Here is a 12570-nt window from a genome sequence, read left to right on the forward strand (position 1 = left end):
AATGTTCAGTTATGTTTAGCTATGAGATCTCTGTCACATATTTGAAAGGGAAACTGCAAGCCAAACCCTGTCAGTTCTCCTCTCTGGAAAAATCAGTCTGTGGTAGTATTGAGAGTAGAACATAATCACTCTGAATCTCTCCCGTGTCCAGTCAAAAATGATTTGAATTTAAAGCTATGGACCTAGGAAAATATTTCAGACATCTTGCTTCAAAAGGAAGACAGGCTTACACGTTGTGGTTTCATTATCACATCAGGTGGTCTTCTACAGGTCAAAGGTAAAAGAGACGGGTTGACAAGGAACGATTCGGTTCCTGGTGAATGGACTGCCCCACAAGGTAAGCCAGCTTGTGGGCATAGTGGCAAGGTGCTGGAACTCGGATGATGCCCTTTAGTAGGAAAAAAAACAAACAAACACACAACTAAATTTTTTTCACTTTACATCTACTTTCCCTGAATTTAAATTCGTGGAAGCCAATTCAGAGGTCCAACATTGTTCAATCTTGAATAGTACATTTAAAAAATCTGAAAAGTAGCAAAAAGTACTTACTGGCAAATTATAATACATGTGGCATAGACAATATGTTAAACGCTGTACTGTATCTGGGCTCAAGCCAATCGTGTCATAGATGACGTTATAGTGAGTGGGGGTAACAGTCCCATCTTGCACAGACTGACTCACAATAAAAAAGTCATACCTGGAAATATAGGACATGTGGGTATCGGCTCATTTTAGAAAGAGGGTATAGTAAACCTAATGTCTGAAATGAAAACATTCAGTATAATCGCTTACAAAAATCTATTCTAGATCGTTTCCTTTACATTTAGAAACCTAACTCATAAACAACGATTTGAGAAATCAAATCTATAGAAGGCAATTAAATCACTGACACAGATAGTAACTCTCGTGGGATTTTGCCTTCAAGTGCATGCACTGAAACCTAGAGGAAGAAACAAGACTGGCACATTTGATCTGATATGGCCATAGATAATTCTATTGGAGATCTTTGGATGAAGGCCTGCTGCCTCGCTGAGAATCACTGGACTATATTTAAACTGTTTTTTTTTTTTTTTTTTTTTTTTAAGACGGAGTCTGGCTCTGTCACCCAGGCTGGAGTGCAGTGGCGCAATCTCAGCTCACTGCAAGCTCTGCCTCCTGGGTTCATGCCATTCTCCTGCCTCAGCCTCCCGAGTAGCTGGGACTACAGGCGCCCACCACTACACCCAGCTAATTTTTTATATTTTTAGTAGAGATGGGGTTTCACCATGTTAGCCAGGATGGTCTCAATCTCCTGACCTCGTGATCCGCCTGCCTTGGCCTCCCAAAGTGCTGGGATTACAGGCATGAGCCACCGCGCCCGGCCTTAAACTTCTTAAATACGACCGGTAAGATTGATCTGTGTGTTATAAATATTGAATTTATTTTTATGTGTACAATCTTATGTTGTACTTTATGTTTATGATACTTTTTATTTGCTCCATCCTTTAATCCTTTCCTGCCTTATACTAGATTGTTCAAATGTTTCTGCCTTTCCTTCATTTTACTTCATTTCTCCTCAACTCTCGGTATGAATATCATTAATTCCACTGTGGTTTCAAGTAAGTCTTTCATTTGTATAATTGACTTAAGTATAAAGCAGCAGCAGCTTTATCATTTTCCCTAATAACTAAAGAATCTTAGTGTATACTTTGACCTCATAATTCCTTTTCTGTGTAAGTGCTATATCCAGTATTTTAGGTCTTGTTTTAATATACCCTATAAATTGTCATTTATGAAATTAAGGCTTTTTTATACTCCATCGTAACTGATCAGCATTGCTTCTTGCATTTCATTCTCTCTTAACTGTTCAGTTCCCTTCTTCCTAAAATACAGTCTTTTTGGGTAGCTCTCTCAGTGAGTATCTGGTGGATCTCTTAATGTATATACTGTATATGCAGTAACTGAGCATGTTTGTATTTCACTGTCAGCCTTGATAAGTTAGCTGGGTATCAAATTCTAGCTTGATGGTTATTTTTAAGCATTTTAAAGATATTTCATAGTATTCTCGTTTCTACTCTTGCTGAATGTGATTTTTATTGTTTGTAAATATATTATTCCTGTGGTTGCTTTTAAATTTTCTTATGCCTGCTGAAGTTTCACTATAACATTTCTAAGTGTGAACTTTTATTGATCTTTGCTCAAATCTTGTTATTCTTCAATCTGAGGATTCAGAATCTCAGACTTCCTCTTTGAATATTGCTCCAGCCCACCACACCCCCCTCATATCTTATCTACTGCTGAAACTTCTGTTTGGTATACAGCAAATCCTTTTTTGCCTTACATTTTTCTAAACATTTTTTCATATCTTCCATATCTTTATGGCTCTCCACTGCATTATGGGAATTTTGTGAACATATGTTCCAGTTAACAATTTGTTTTTTTTTATGTCTAACCTCTTTAACCCTTCCACTGATTTTTCTTCGTTTTGACTATATTCATGTTTGTTAGATATTCAAATACAAATTGACCTTTCCATTAGACATTCTTATGGCCTTTATTCCTTTCTATATCTTTTCTTATTTCAATATATTTTTATATAGAATATCTCTTAACCATTTCATCTTCTGCAAGTTGTATCTAATCTTAATGTCTTAAAGGCTGGCTCTAATTCATAATGACTTGCATCCTCATAACAAGAAAAAGACTTCTAAATTACTGTTTGGAATTACTTCCTTGTGTCCATGAACAACAGAGCTGACTATATGAAACTATTTTGTAGCCTATTCAGTATTACTTTCTGAACACATCATTTCTTTGTTCAGGTTCTTAGGATAAGTGTCATACAAAATGTTTCACATAAAAGAAACTGGTCTCTTTTTTCACACTGCTGTTTTGTTTTTGTTTTTGTTTTGAGAGGGAGTCTCGCTCTGTCGCCCAGGCTGGAGTGCGGTGGCATGATCTCCGCTCACTGCAAGCTACGCCTCCCCAGTTCACACCATTCCCCTGCCTCAGCCTCCCTACTAGCTGGGACTACAGGCGCCCGCCACCATGCCCGGCTAATTTTTTGTATTTTTAGTGGAGACAGGATTTCACCGTGTTAGCCAGGATGGCCTCGATCTCTGGACCTCGTGATCTGCCCGCCTTGGCCTCCCAAAGTGCTGGGATTACAGGTGTGAGCCACCGTGCCCGGCCCCACACTGCTGTTTTAAAGCAGAAAGACATTTTAAAAATGGAAACCTCTGGCTGGGCATGGTGGCTCAGGCCTGTAATCCCAGCACTTTGGGCCACCAAGGTGGGTGGATCACTTGAGGTCAGGAGTTCGAGACCAGCCTGGCCAACATGGTGAAACCCCGTCTCTACTAAAAATACAAAAAATTAGCCAGACGTGGTGGTAGGCACCTGTAAGCCCAGCTACTCGGGAGGCTGAGGCAGGAGAATTGCTTGAATCTGGGAGGCAGAGGTTGCAGTGTGCCGAGATTGCGCCACTGCACTCCAGCCTGGGTGACAGAGCAAGACTCCATCAAATAGATAGATACCTACCTACATACCTCTCAGGCTACTGCATAAACATTTTGATGGTCGTGATATAGTCAATATAATTTGATTTGTGATGACTCCAAATTGTCAATATAAACATCACTTGCTATCTTTTGTATTCATAATTAAAAGGGTTTTAGGGCCACATTGAAGTTAACTCTTATGTGGTCACAGACATTTACAAAAGTTTGATGAAGAAACTTCGACAACCAGAAGACTAATCACGATTTCTAGATTCAAATGAGGAATCTCTGCCCAATAGTAAAAAAACAGACCAAATTAGTTCTAAAGAATCAGCAATGCTTTAAGGTAAAGTTATTGGAATTAAGTGATTGTGCTGAACTGAAGGAAATTGAGAAAATTATAGAACCAGCTGCAAAAAATACAGGTGGCTTACCATTCATTCCTAGTCAACTCTAGGTCAATAACTGTTCCTGGAGGTGGATTTTGAAAATCGCTTCCATGTTTAAGAAAAAATCTAGTGTTTATTCGTTTCTTCACCACAATGAAAGCTAGAGTGAAACTAAAAAATCAGGGTAAGTGTCACTATGTTTACTCAGTCTTACCTCAGAAGTACACAGTGTATTAAAACATCTGCTTTACATTTAGGACCCATTAAGAAGAATGGACAGCAGCCCTCTTTACACCCTAATTTTACTGTCTAAGCTCCATGTGCCCAATTGAAGCAGTAAATGAGGAGGTATTTATTTAGAGCCACCCATATCCCAGGGGAAGGGTCCCTTCCTCACAACTTTAGGATCATTCCTACAATCCCTGCTGAGCAGCGGGCTCTCAAGAGAAGTTTTACGAAAGTGGAGTTTTACAAAAGTGGAGTTTTGTAGGTTTTGTAAGTCTTAGGGCTGGAGATCCCCTCCAGCTGGCTCCTCCAGCCTGGAAACACACAAAAGTCCACGATAAAAGAAGGATAAGTGTGAACTATTGGCAGCCTACGTTCATGGATTTCTTCTTTTTTTGAGATAGAGTCTCACTCTGTCCCCCAGGCTGGAGTGCAGTGGCATGATCTCGGCTCACTGCAACCTCCCTCTCCCAGGTTCAAATGATTCTCATGGCTCAGCCTCCCAAGTAGCTGGTATTACAGGTGTGCACCATGCCTGGCTAATTTTTGTATTTTTATTAGTAGAGATGGGGTTTCACTATGTTGGCCAGGCTGGTCTCAAACTCCTGACCTCAAGTGATCTGCCTGCATCGGCCTCCCAAAGTGCTGGGATTACAGGTGTGAGCCACCACACTGGGCCGTTCATGGATTTCTATGAATATCTGATGTTAACAAGCCCTCCCACAGCAAGACTTGAAAGAAAGTAGGAAGATTCACTGGAACTTTGTGGTGGAAGCAGTCTGCTACTGCCAGGTCCAATTCTGCTTTGCATTCTGACTTGGCTGTGGAACGCAAAATCAAAACAGAAGGGTCTTCCCCACGCTTCCCCACCCATCCACAAAAGCCACTATTTATATCAAACTCCTACCCTGATCACACATTGTATTGGTGTTTTCCCCTAAAAAACATCAGATTTTTTTTTTCAAAGACTAAAATGTAGAGCTAAAATCTGCACAGTACAATTTTTTTTGAGACAAGGTCTCACTGTATCACCCAGGTATGAGTGCAGTGCTCCTAGGTTCAAGTGACCTGCCCACCTCAGCTTTCTGAGTAGCTGGGACTGCAGGCACACACCACCATGCTCAGCTAATTTTTCTTTTTTTTTTTTTTTGAGACGGAGTTTCACTCTTGTTGCCCCGGCTGGAATGCAATGGCGCGATCTCAGCTCACTGCAACCTCCACCTCCCGGATTCAAGCGATTCTGCTGCCTCCACCTCCTGAGTAGCTGGGATTACAGGCATGCGCCACCACGCCCGGCTAATTTTTGTGTATTTTTAGTACAGACGGGGTTTCTCCATGTTGGTCAGGCTGGTCTCGAACTCCTGACCTCAGGTGATCCACCCTTCTCGGTCTCCCAAAGTGCTAGGATTACAAGCGTGAACCACTGCGCCCGGCCAATTTTTTCATTTTTTGTAGAGAGAGGATCTCACTATGTTGCCCAAGCTGGTCTTGAACTCCTGGGCTCAAGTGATCTGCCCACCTTAACCTTCCAAAGTGCTGGGATTATAGACATGAGTCACTCACTACACATTACAATTAATACAACCTACTGGTTAGGAGAGATGGTTTTTAAGTAGGTCGACATCTTTTTCGCTTCATGGTCAAGCAATGCTTGAAGCTGACCATCTCCCACTCCATCCCGATACACAATAACAGAATGTGGCATCGATGATTCGTTTTTACACCAGACATCCAGGGCAGCTGAGAGGAAATCAGAAACTTATGTGAATAAATCATAATTTGGAACAAACTAGCCTTTGCTGCTTTTGACAAATTCTAGGTCCATCTTTCAACACTGCAGCTTTCAGGGCAATTTTACTGTGTAAGTCCTGTATATTCTGGGGTTCCTCAACAACAGCACTATGGAAGTTTTGATCCAGAGAATCTGTGGTAGGATGTTTAGCAGCATCTTTGTCCTCTACCCACTAGACTCAATGCCAGTATCACCTCCACCCCAGTTGTGACACCAAAAACTAAAGGTTCAGTCATGACCAAGTGTCCCCTGGAGGCATATGTCCATTGGTGGAGAACTACTTGTATAGTGTCGGGTTCCCCGACCCCTACAAGACACTGACCTTTCAAGCAGATCTGCAGCTCTTTCACAAGCTCTTCTCCTGTTTTCTGAATGACACATTGAGAGTACCACCTGTTCACAGAAAAACCACCAGTGTGGAAAACAAGATTCTTAAAATCTCATTTGAGTCTGCATTAATCTATAGGCAAAAAATATTACTATCGGTAGTTAAGGACATTTTAGCATCAATTCATATCTCTACAGAGACCAAAGTATTGGTCTCTTTTGATATCTTAGGCATTTTAGAAGATTTTGAGTGCATACAAATAGTCAAGTAGAATGGAAGCATTTATTCACATTACTACAAATTAATCATGCTTTATCGTACAAGACAACTGTAGTTTTGCCTATGGGGGAATGCAATAAAATGAAAACCCTGTGCTCCCCCTGGTTCATGCTTTGGGGCTTTGGGATCAACACCCTCAACAGTGGCTCCTCCATGTTCCCCCTCACTGAGGAAGGGGTTTGCTTTGGAATGGTGGCAGCTGTTGTGACAACTTCAACATATCTAGTAAAATGGTATGCTGTCTCAAGTTTCTATCCCCTTACCGCATTCTTATTTACTTCACAGTAACCCCATCTGACCACCTGACATTGTGATGTATCTGTCTGTCTGCCTCTTCTCACTAGGATTTAATCCACAGAGTATGACCAGGCATCTTGGCTCCATTTTCACTGCCAGTGTGATTTGGCTCATGATGGTCTCTGCTTTCTTGGGTTTGGAGTATGTAATTGTAATATTTACTTAGCTATGTGTATTTCTCTTTGTTCAAGGTATTGGCTATTTTCTTTCCTTTTTTTTTGAGACGGAGTCTCGCTCTCTCACCCAGGCTGGAGTGCAGTGGCGTGATCTCGGCTCACTGCAAGCCCCACCTCCTGGGTTCACGCCATTCTCCTGCCTCAGCCTCCCGAGTAGCTGGGACTACAGGTGCCCGCCACCACGCCTGGCTAATTTTTGTATTTTGTTTTAGTAGAGACGGGGTTTCACCGTGTTAGCCAGTATGGTCTCGATCTCCTGACCTTGAGATCTGCCCACCTCAGCCTCCCAAAGTGCTGGGATTACAGTCGTGAGCCACCGCACCCAGCGGCATTGGCTATTTCCATAATTTTTTGGAAGTTTTTCTTTGATTGGAAAGCAGATTTTACACTATTAAAATAAGTATTACTTGAAAAAAGCATCTGTTGAATAATTGAAAGTATAATTTTTCCCTATGATTGCAACACTATTTTCAAACAAAAAGTAGAGCAAAACAGTGTTTTCATATTGAAGCAGAATATGACTGGAAAAAACTCATCATCTGTGAAAATAAAGATGGATTTTCCTTTAAAGATATTCCTGAATTATACCTAGTGGGCCACAATCGTTACTAAACAGAGGTAATTTGCAATGGACATACATCAAGTAATGTGCAAAGGACTGCAAACTTAAGACTGCAAACGTATTTCAAGGTGCAGTGTGGTTTCTACTCTGAGAACAGAAAATAAAAGGGCCCTGGGAGAAAAGGAGAGCATAGGATATAGACACACATCTCCTTTTGGAAGTACATCACGTGCAGGTATAGGAAGACAAGATCCTATACTTACAGATCTCTGGCCACTAATTATGTTTCCGTGTCTCTTTACCCATGCACATCTGAACTATTTCACTATGTGTTAATTATCTCCATTGAAGACATTTACTGATCAGAGCCTATGGTAGGCAGAATTCTACCTGTTCTAATCCCTGGAGCCTGTGATTCTGGCAGGATACCACCCCTGTGATGATGTTATGCTATATGGCTCCGTTGACTTTATGATAAAAGTTTTCCAAATGAGTCATCTGTAATCACATGAGCTCCTTTAAAAGCAGGGATGTTTTTTTCTGGCTGATGGCAGAAGAGGTCAGATTCAAAACAGAACAAGGGCTCAATGTGCCATGGCTGGTTGGAAGATGGAGAGGGGTTTGCTACCTGAGAGTAATCAAGACTGGCCTGCAGCTGACAGTCAACAACAACAACAAAAAACAACATCAACAACAAAAACCAGGGACCTCTGTCATCTAACCACAAAGAAATGGATTCAGCCACAATGACATGAGCTTGGAAGGGGAGGGCTATCAAGCCTCCAGATGATAATGTGGCTTGGCTGACACCTTAATTTATGCCTTGTAAGGTCCTGAGAGCATGAACTACCAGGTGTCTGATCAGAAGAACTGTGCAGATAGAGATGGGCATTGTCATAAACTGCTACGTCTGTGGTATTTTAGGCAGCAATGGAAAATGATGTAGAGCCAGCCAACCATGCAAAATGTTCTAGGAACATAACTTTGCCAGAAAAATCAGGAGACCACATGATTAAGAATAACTCATCTGTCAAATTCCCAACCTCTTGAGTTAACAAATATTAAGTAGGTTCATCTTTTCTATTTGGCCCACAGTCAGCTACCAACTAAACATGTCTACCAGAGCTTACTTACTTTGTTAATTCAGCATTGGTACTTGCAACAAATCCTGCTATTGATTTCTGTCGATTGACAATATCGTGGAAACAATCAATGCCAACGAACATTGTTCTTTGTACCTTAAGTTTTTTTTGAAAAGGTAGTGGAGTTAGAACGTGAGCAAAATTTAAGCATTAACAATTAAGAGAATCTTAAGTTTTATTAGACGTAAGTTAAATGAAGTCAATGAAATACAACATACGTCTGTCTCCACCTTCCAGAGGGCTCCTCCCATCTTGCAATTCATCTGCTGGGCAATCTTGGTGACGATGGTCCTTGCCTGGACTTTTTCTAAGGTCTTTTTCACCACACATTGGCTTGGAATTGGGCATTTGGTACATAGGTATCTTTTTATGCTGTCATATCTACGTTTGTCATCATTGGGCAGGATACAAATCACCTTGAAAACCAGCAAACATGACATTCCCTAAGATACAACAACAGTGATACAGGAAAGAAAAACCATCTGGAGCAGGCAACTTAGGTGGAAGACTGACAAGCTAGAGTCAATTTATTAAGAAAATATATGAGCCCAAGAGGGTGAAGGATCTAGAACCATGTTATTAATTATAACATAATTATATCAATTTATAATATATGTATTTATTTTATTAGAAAATTATTACATTAGTTATTACTTAATTGGAAGGGTGAATGTGTGGAAGAAAATTATAATTAACATTATAAACTATAACATTAAAAACTATAATTAACATTAAATTGTTGTAAGTGTTTATATAGTGTTGTAAATTATAGTTAACATTAATGTTATAAATTACAGCAATTGCTACAAGATGCAATTTGGCATATACATCAATTGCTTAAGCCTGCAATATCATTTCCATCCTAGTTATTCAGGTTCCAGGAACTTATCACCATGTTGACAAAGATGAGTTAAAATCAGGCTGAAGGATACAATGATCAGTACAGTCACCATTTACAGGACTATCACTGAGAGAGAAGGAAAAAAAAAAAAAACAGTTAAGGCAGGCCCATACTAAAATTCTTTTAAACAGCCTGAAAAATCACGCTGCAGCTGCACAGATAAGAGAGCAAGGCCTAATGTACAAATGCCTTTGTTCTTTGTATAATCAGCAGGCTCCCAGGAAAGTTTCCTCTGCTTCTGCAGACATGTACACAGTGCGGACTCCATGGGCAGTTGCAGAAGAAGGAGGCTTGGCTGAGACAGGCCTGCAGCTGCACAGATGAGGACAGTTACACAGATAGCTACACAGATAAGGGAAATTTCTTAGAAAAACTTTTGTTTTCAACTGTAAAACGGCAACCCTCTCGGCTCCCCCTCTGCTGCAGAGAGCTTTCCTCTTTTGCTCCAACCGTACTCTTGGTGTCCACAGTCCTAAATTTTCTTGGCCGTGAAACAAACAGCTCAGATAACACCACAGACAACGAGACGGTTTCATTGACCCTAGACAGCTTCATCATGATGTATGTGTAGGGCACTTGCTGAGTGGTTCACTTGGCAAAGTTAATACTTTCAGCAACCCACTGAAATAAGTAGTATTATCCCCATTTTACTGCTGAGTAAGCACACTTAGGAGTTAGGGAAACTGCCTGATTTTCCAAGGTTTCAAATATTGGGTTGGATTTCCAGTGGGAAACTAAGCAGTTAGGAGGACTGGTTACTAATTTGCCTGTTCCTGACTTTCTTGGGAAAATAATTATTAAGTTATTTTTAACATGATGATGTTTATAGGAAGTTTTTGGTGGACATCTTTTATCAGATTAAGGAAATTCTCTTCTCATTCTACACTGTTTTTCTTCCTTTCACGTGAAAGGGTGTAGAATTCCAAATGCATTGTCTGCATTGACAAGTATTTGTCCCATAGTTCAGACTAAACAGTTAATCATTTGCATTTTTTCTAAAGGTGACCTATTGCAAATTTTCAAATGACTGGCATATAGTAGCTTTTGGTGTTTTATATTTTATTAATCTCCGGTGAATCTACACTAATGAATTCTACTTTTTTTTTTTTTTTTTTTTAGCTTTAGTCTTCAGTTTTTTGTTTTTTTTGTTTTTTTTTTTTTGAGGCGGAGTCTCACTGTTGCCCAGGCTGGGGTGCAATGGCGCTATCTCGGCTCACTGCAAGCTCCGCCTCCCGGGTTCACGCCATTCTCCTGCCTCAGCCTCCCGAGTAGCTGGGACTACAAGCGCCCGCCACCACGCCCAGCTAATTTTTTTTTTTGTATTTTTAGTAGAGATGGGGTTTCACCGTGTTAGCCAGGATGGTCTCGATTTCCTGACCTCGCGATCCGCCCGCCTCAGCCTCCCAAAGTGCTAGGATTACAGGCGTGAGCTACCGCGCCCAGCCTAGTCTTAAGTCTTGACAATATCAAATTTCGATATTTTCAAAGGACCAGCTTTAAGTTTTTTGGTTTTTGTTCAGAGATGAGTGGTGAAATTAGAATTATGTGTACAGATCAGAAAACAGCGTTACCGGCTGGGCGCAGTGGCTCATGCCTGTAATCCCAGTACTTTGGGATACCAAGGTGGGCGGATCACAAGGTCAGGAGTTCGAGACCAGCCTGGCCAATATGGTGAAACCCCGTCTCTACTAAAAATACAAAAATTAGCCAGGCATGGTGGTGGGCACGTGTAGTCCCAGGTACTTGGGAGGCTGAGACAGGAGAATAGCTTGAACTGGGAGGCGGAGGTTGCAGCGAGCCGAGATGGCATCACTACACTCCAGCCTGGGTGACGGAGTGAGATTCTGTCTTAAAAAAAAAAAAAAAAAAGAAATAGCATTACTTCAATATTAATTTTCTTAATTGGGTAACACGTTGTGTTTAAGTAAGAGAATGTTCCTTTGTTTTCAAAATACCCATTGACGTATTTAGAGATTAATGGAGCAGCATATCACACACACATACACAGTAACTGCCATGAATTACAATCATATACATATGGTAAAGGAGAAAAAGAATAATTATACAACTGTGGTCAAATGTTTGGGTAATCTGGATGATGGGTATAGAAGGGGTATTTGTATTATTTTTCCAATTCTTCCTGTAAGTATGAAATTACACTAAAGTATAAGATTAAAAGGAATAAAGTTTCTGAATATCTAAAAAAATGAAAGGTTTAGATTGGATTAATACATAATAATTTTAAATAGAACATTTGTAAAATTTTCTGTTTAAAATGAGGACTATGTTCCCTATTGGCATTTTTACTGCAAATGTCTGATTTTCAGGAATGAGTTATTAATATTAAATGCAGTGACTTTTTTATTCTTGTAGCCTTAATACTAGATTTGCTTCACTTCCTGTAAAGAAAGCTGTAACCTGAATGTACGTTTGTGGCAGGCCAGTTTTTACTAATGTAGGCCTCCATCACAACTCTTTCAGTACTGAGTGGTTAACTGAAATATTAAAAGCTAAAAAAGCCAGTGCCCTTATACAAAGGCTGGAATGTAACAAAACCCCAACAAGAGCTTTGCCTAGGCCTTTCCTGGGTCTCAAAGCATGACAAAATAATGAAGGAATTCTTTAACAGGACCCATTTAGGATTAAACAGGTTTTACTGGGGGTCTGAAGAAAATCCCCAGGCCTCCACAAACAAGTTTATTGGAGGTCTGAAGGAACGCCCCAAACCTCCATGATTCAGCAGCAGACAAGATAAGGGTAATCACCGTAGCACCTAGACCCATTTAGATTAAGTAAATTTACTGAGTCTCCAGAAGAAGGTCTTCAGGACTCAGACCTTAGTTATAGATCAAAAGTTAATCACTTATGGCTGGGCATGATGGCTCATGCCTGTTATCCCAGCACTTTGGGAGGCCGAGGCGGGCAGATCACAAGGTCAGGAGATTGAGACCATCCCAGCTAACACAGTGAAACCCTGTCTCTACTAAAATATAAAAAATT

The 12570-nt window shown here is 40.5% G+C and overlaps 1 protein-coding gene across 1 annotated transcript in view; it reads right to left on the reverse strand.

Moving 5' to 3' along the window:
* Positions 1-209: 209 nt before the first annotated feature.
* PIWIL3 (piwi like RNA-mediated gene silencing 3) overlaps positions 210-12570 on the reverse strand; it is a 44716-nt gene continuing 32355 nt past the window's right edge. Inside the window, exons 15-21 of the mRNA XM_054469391.2 lie at positions 8888-9112; positions 8662-8765; positions 6208-6278; positions 5683-5833; positions 3914-4039; positions 550-697; positions 210-388 (exon numbers count right to left, since the gene is read on the reverse strand). Coding sequence (XP_054325366.1) covers positions 272-388; positions 550-697; positions 3914-4039; positions 5683-5833; positions 6208-6278; positions 8662-8765; positions 8888-9112 — 942 coding nt within the window. The 3' untranslated portion in view covers positions 210-271. The remainder of the gene's footprint in view (positions 389-549; positions 698-3913; positions 4040-5682; positions 5834-6207; positions 6279-8661; positions 8766-8887; positions 9113-12570) is intronic.

Source organism: Pongo pygmaeus, chromosome 23, assembly GCF_028885625.2.
Source record: "Pongo pygmaeus isolate AG05252 chromosome 23, NHGRI_mPonPyg2-v2.0_pri, whole genome shotgun sequence".
Classification (NCBI taxonomy): Eukaryota; Metazoa; Chordata; class Mammalia; order Primates; family Hominidae; genus Pongo; species Pongo pygmaeus.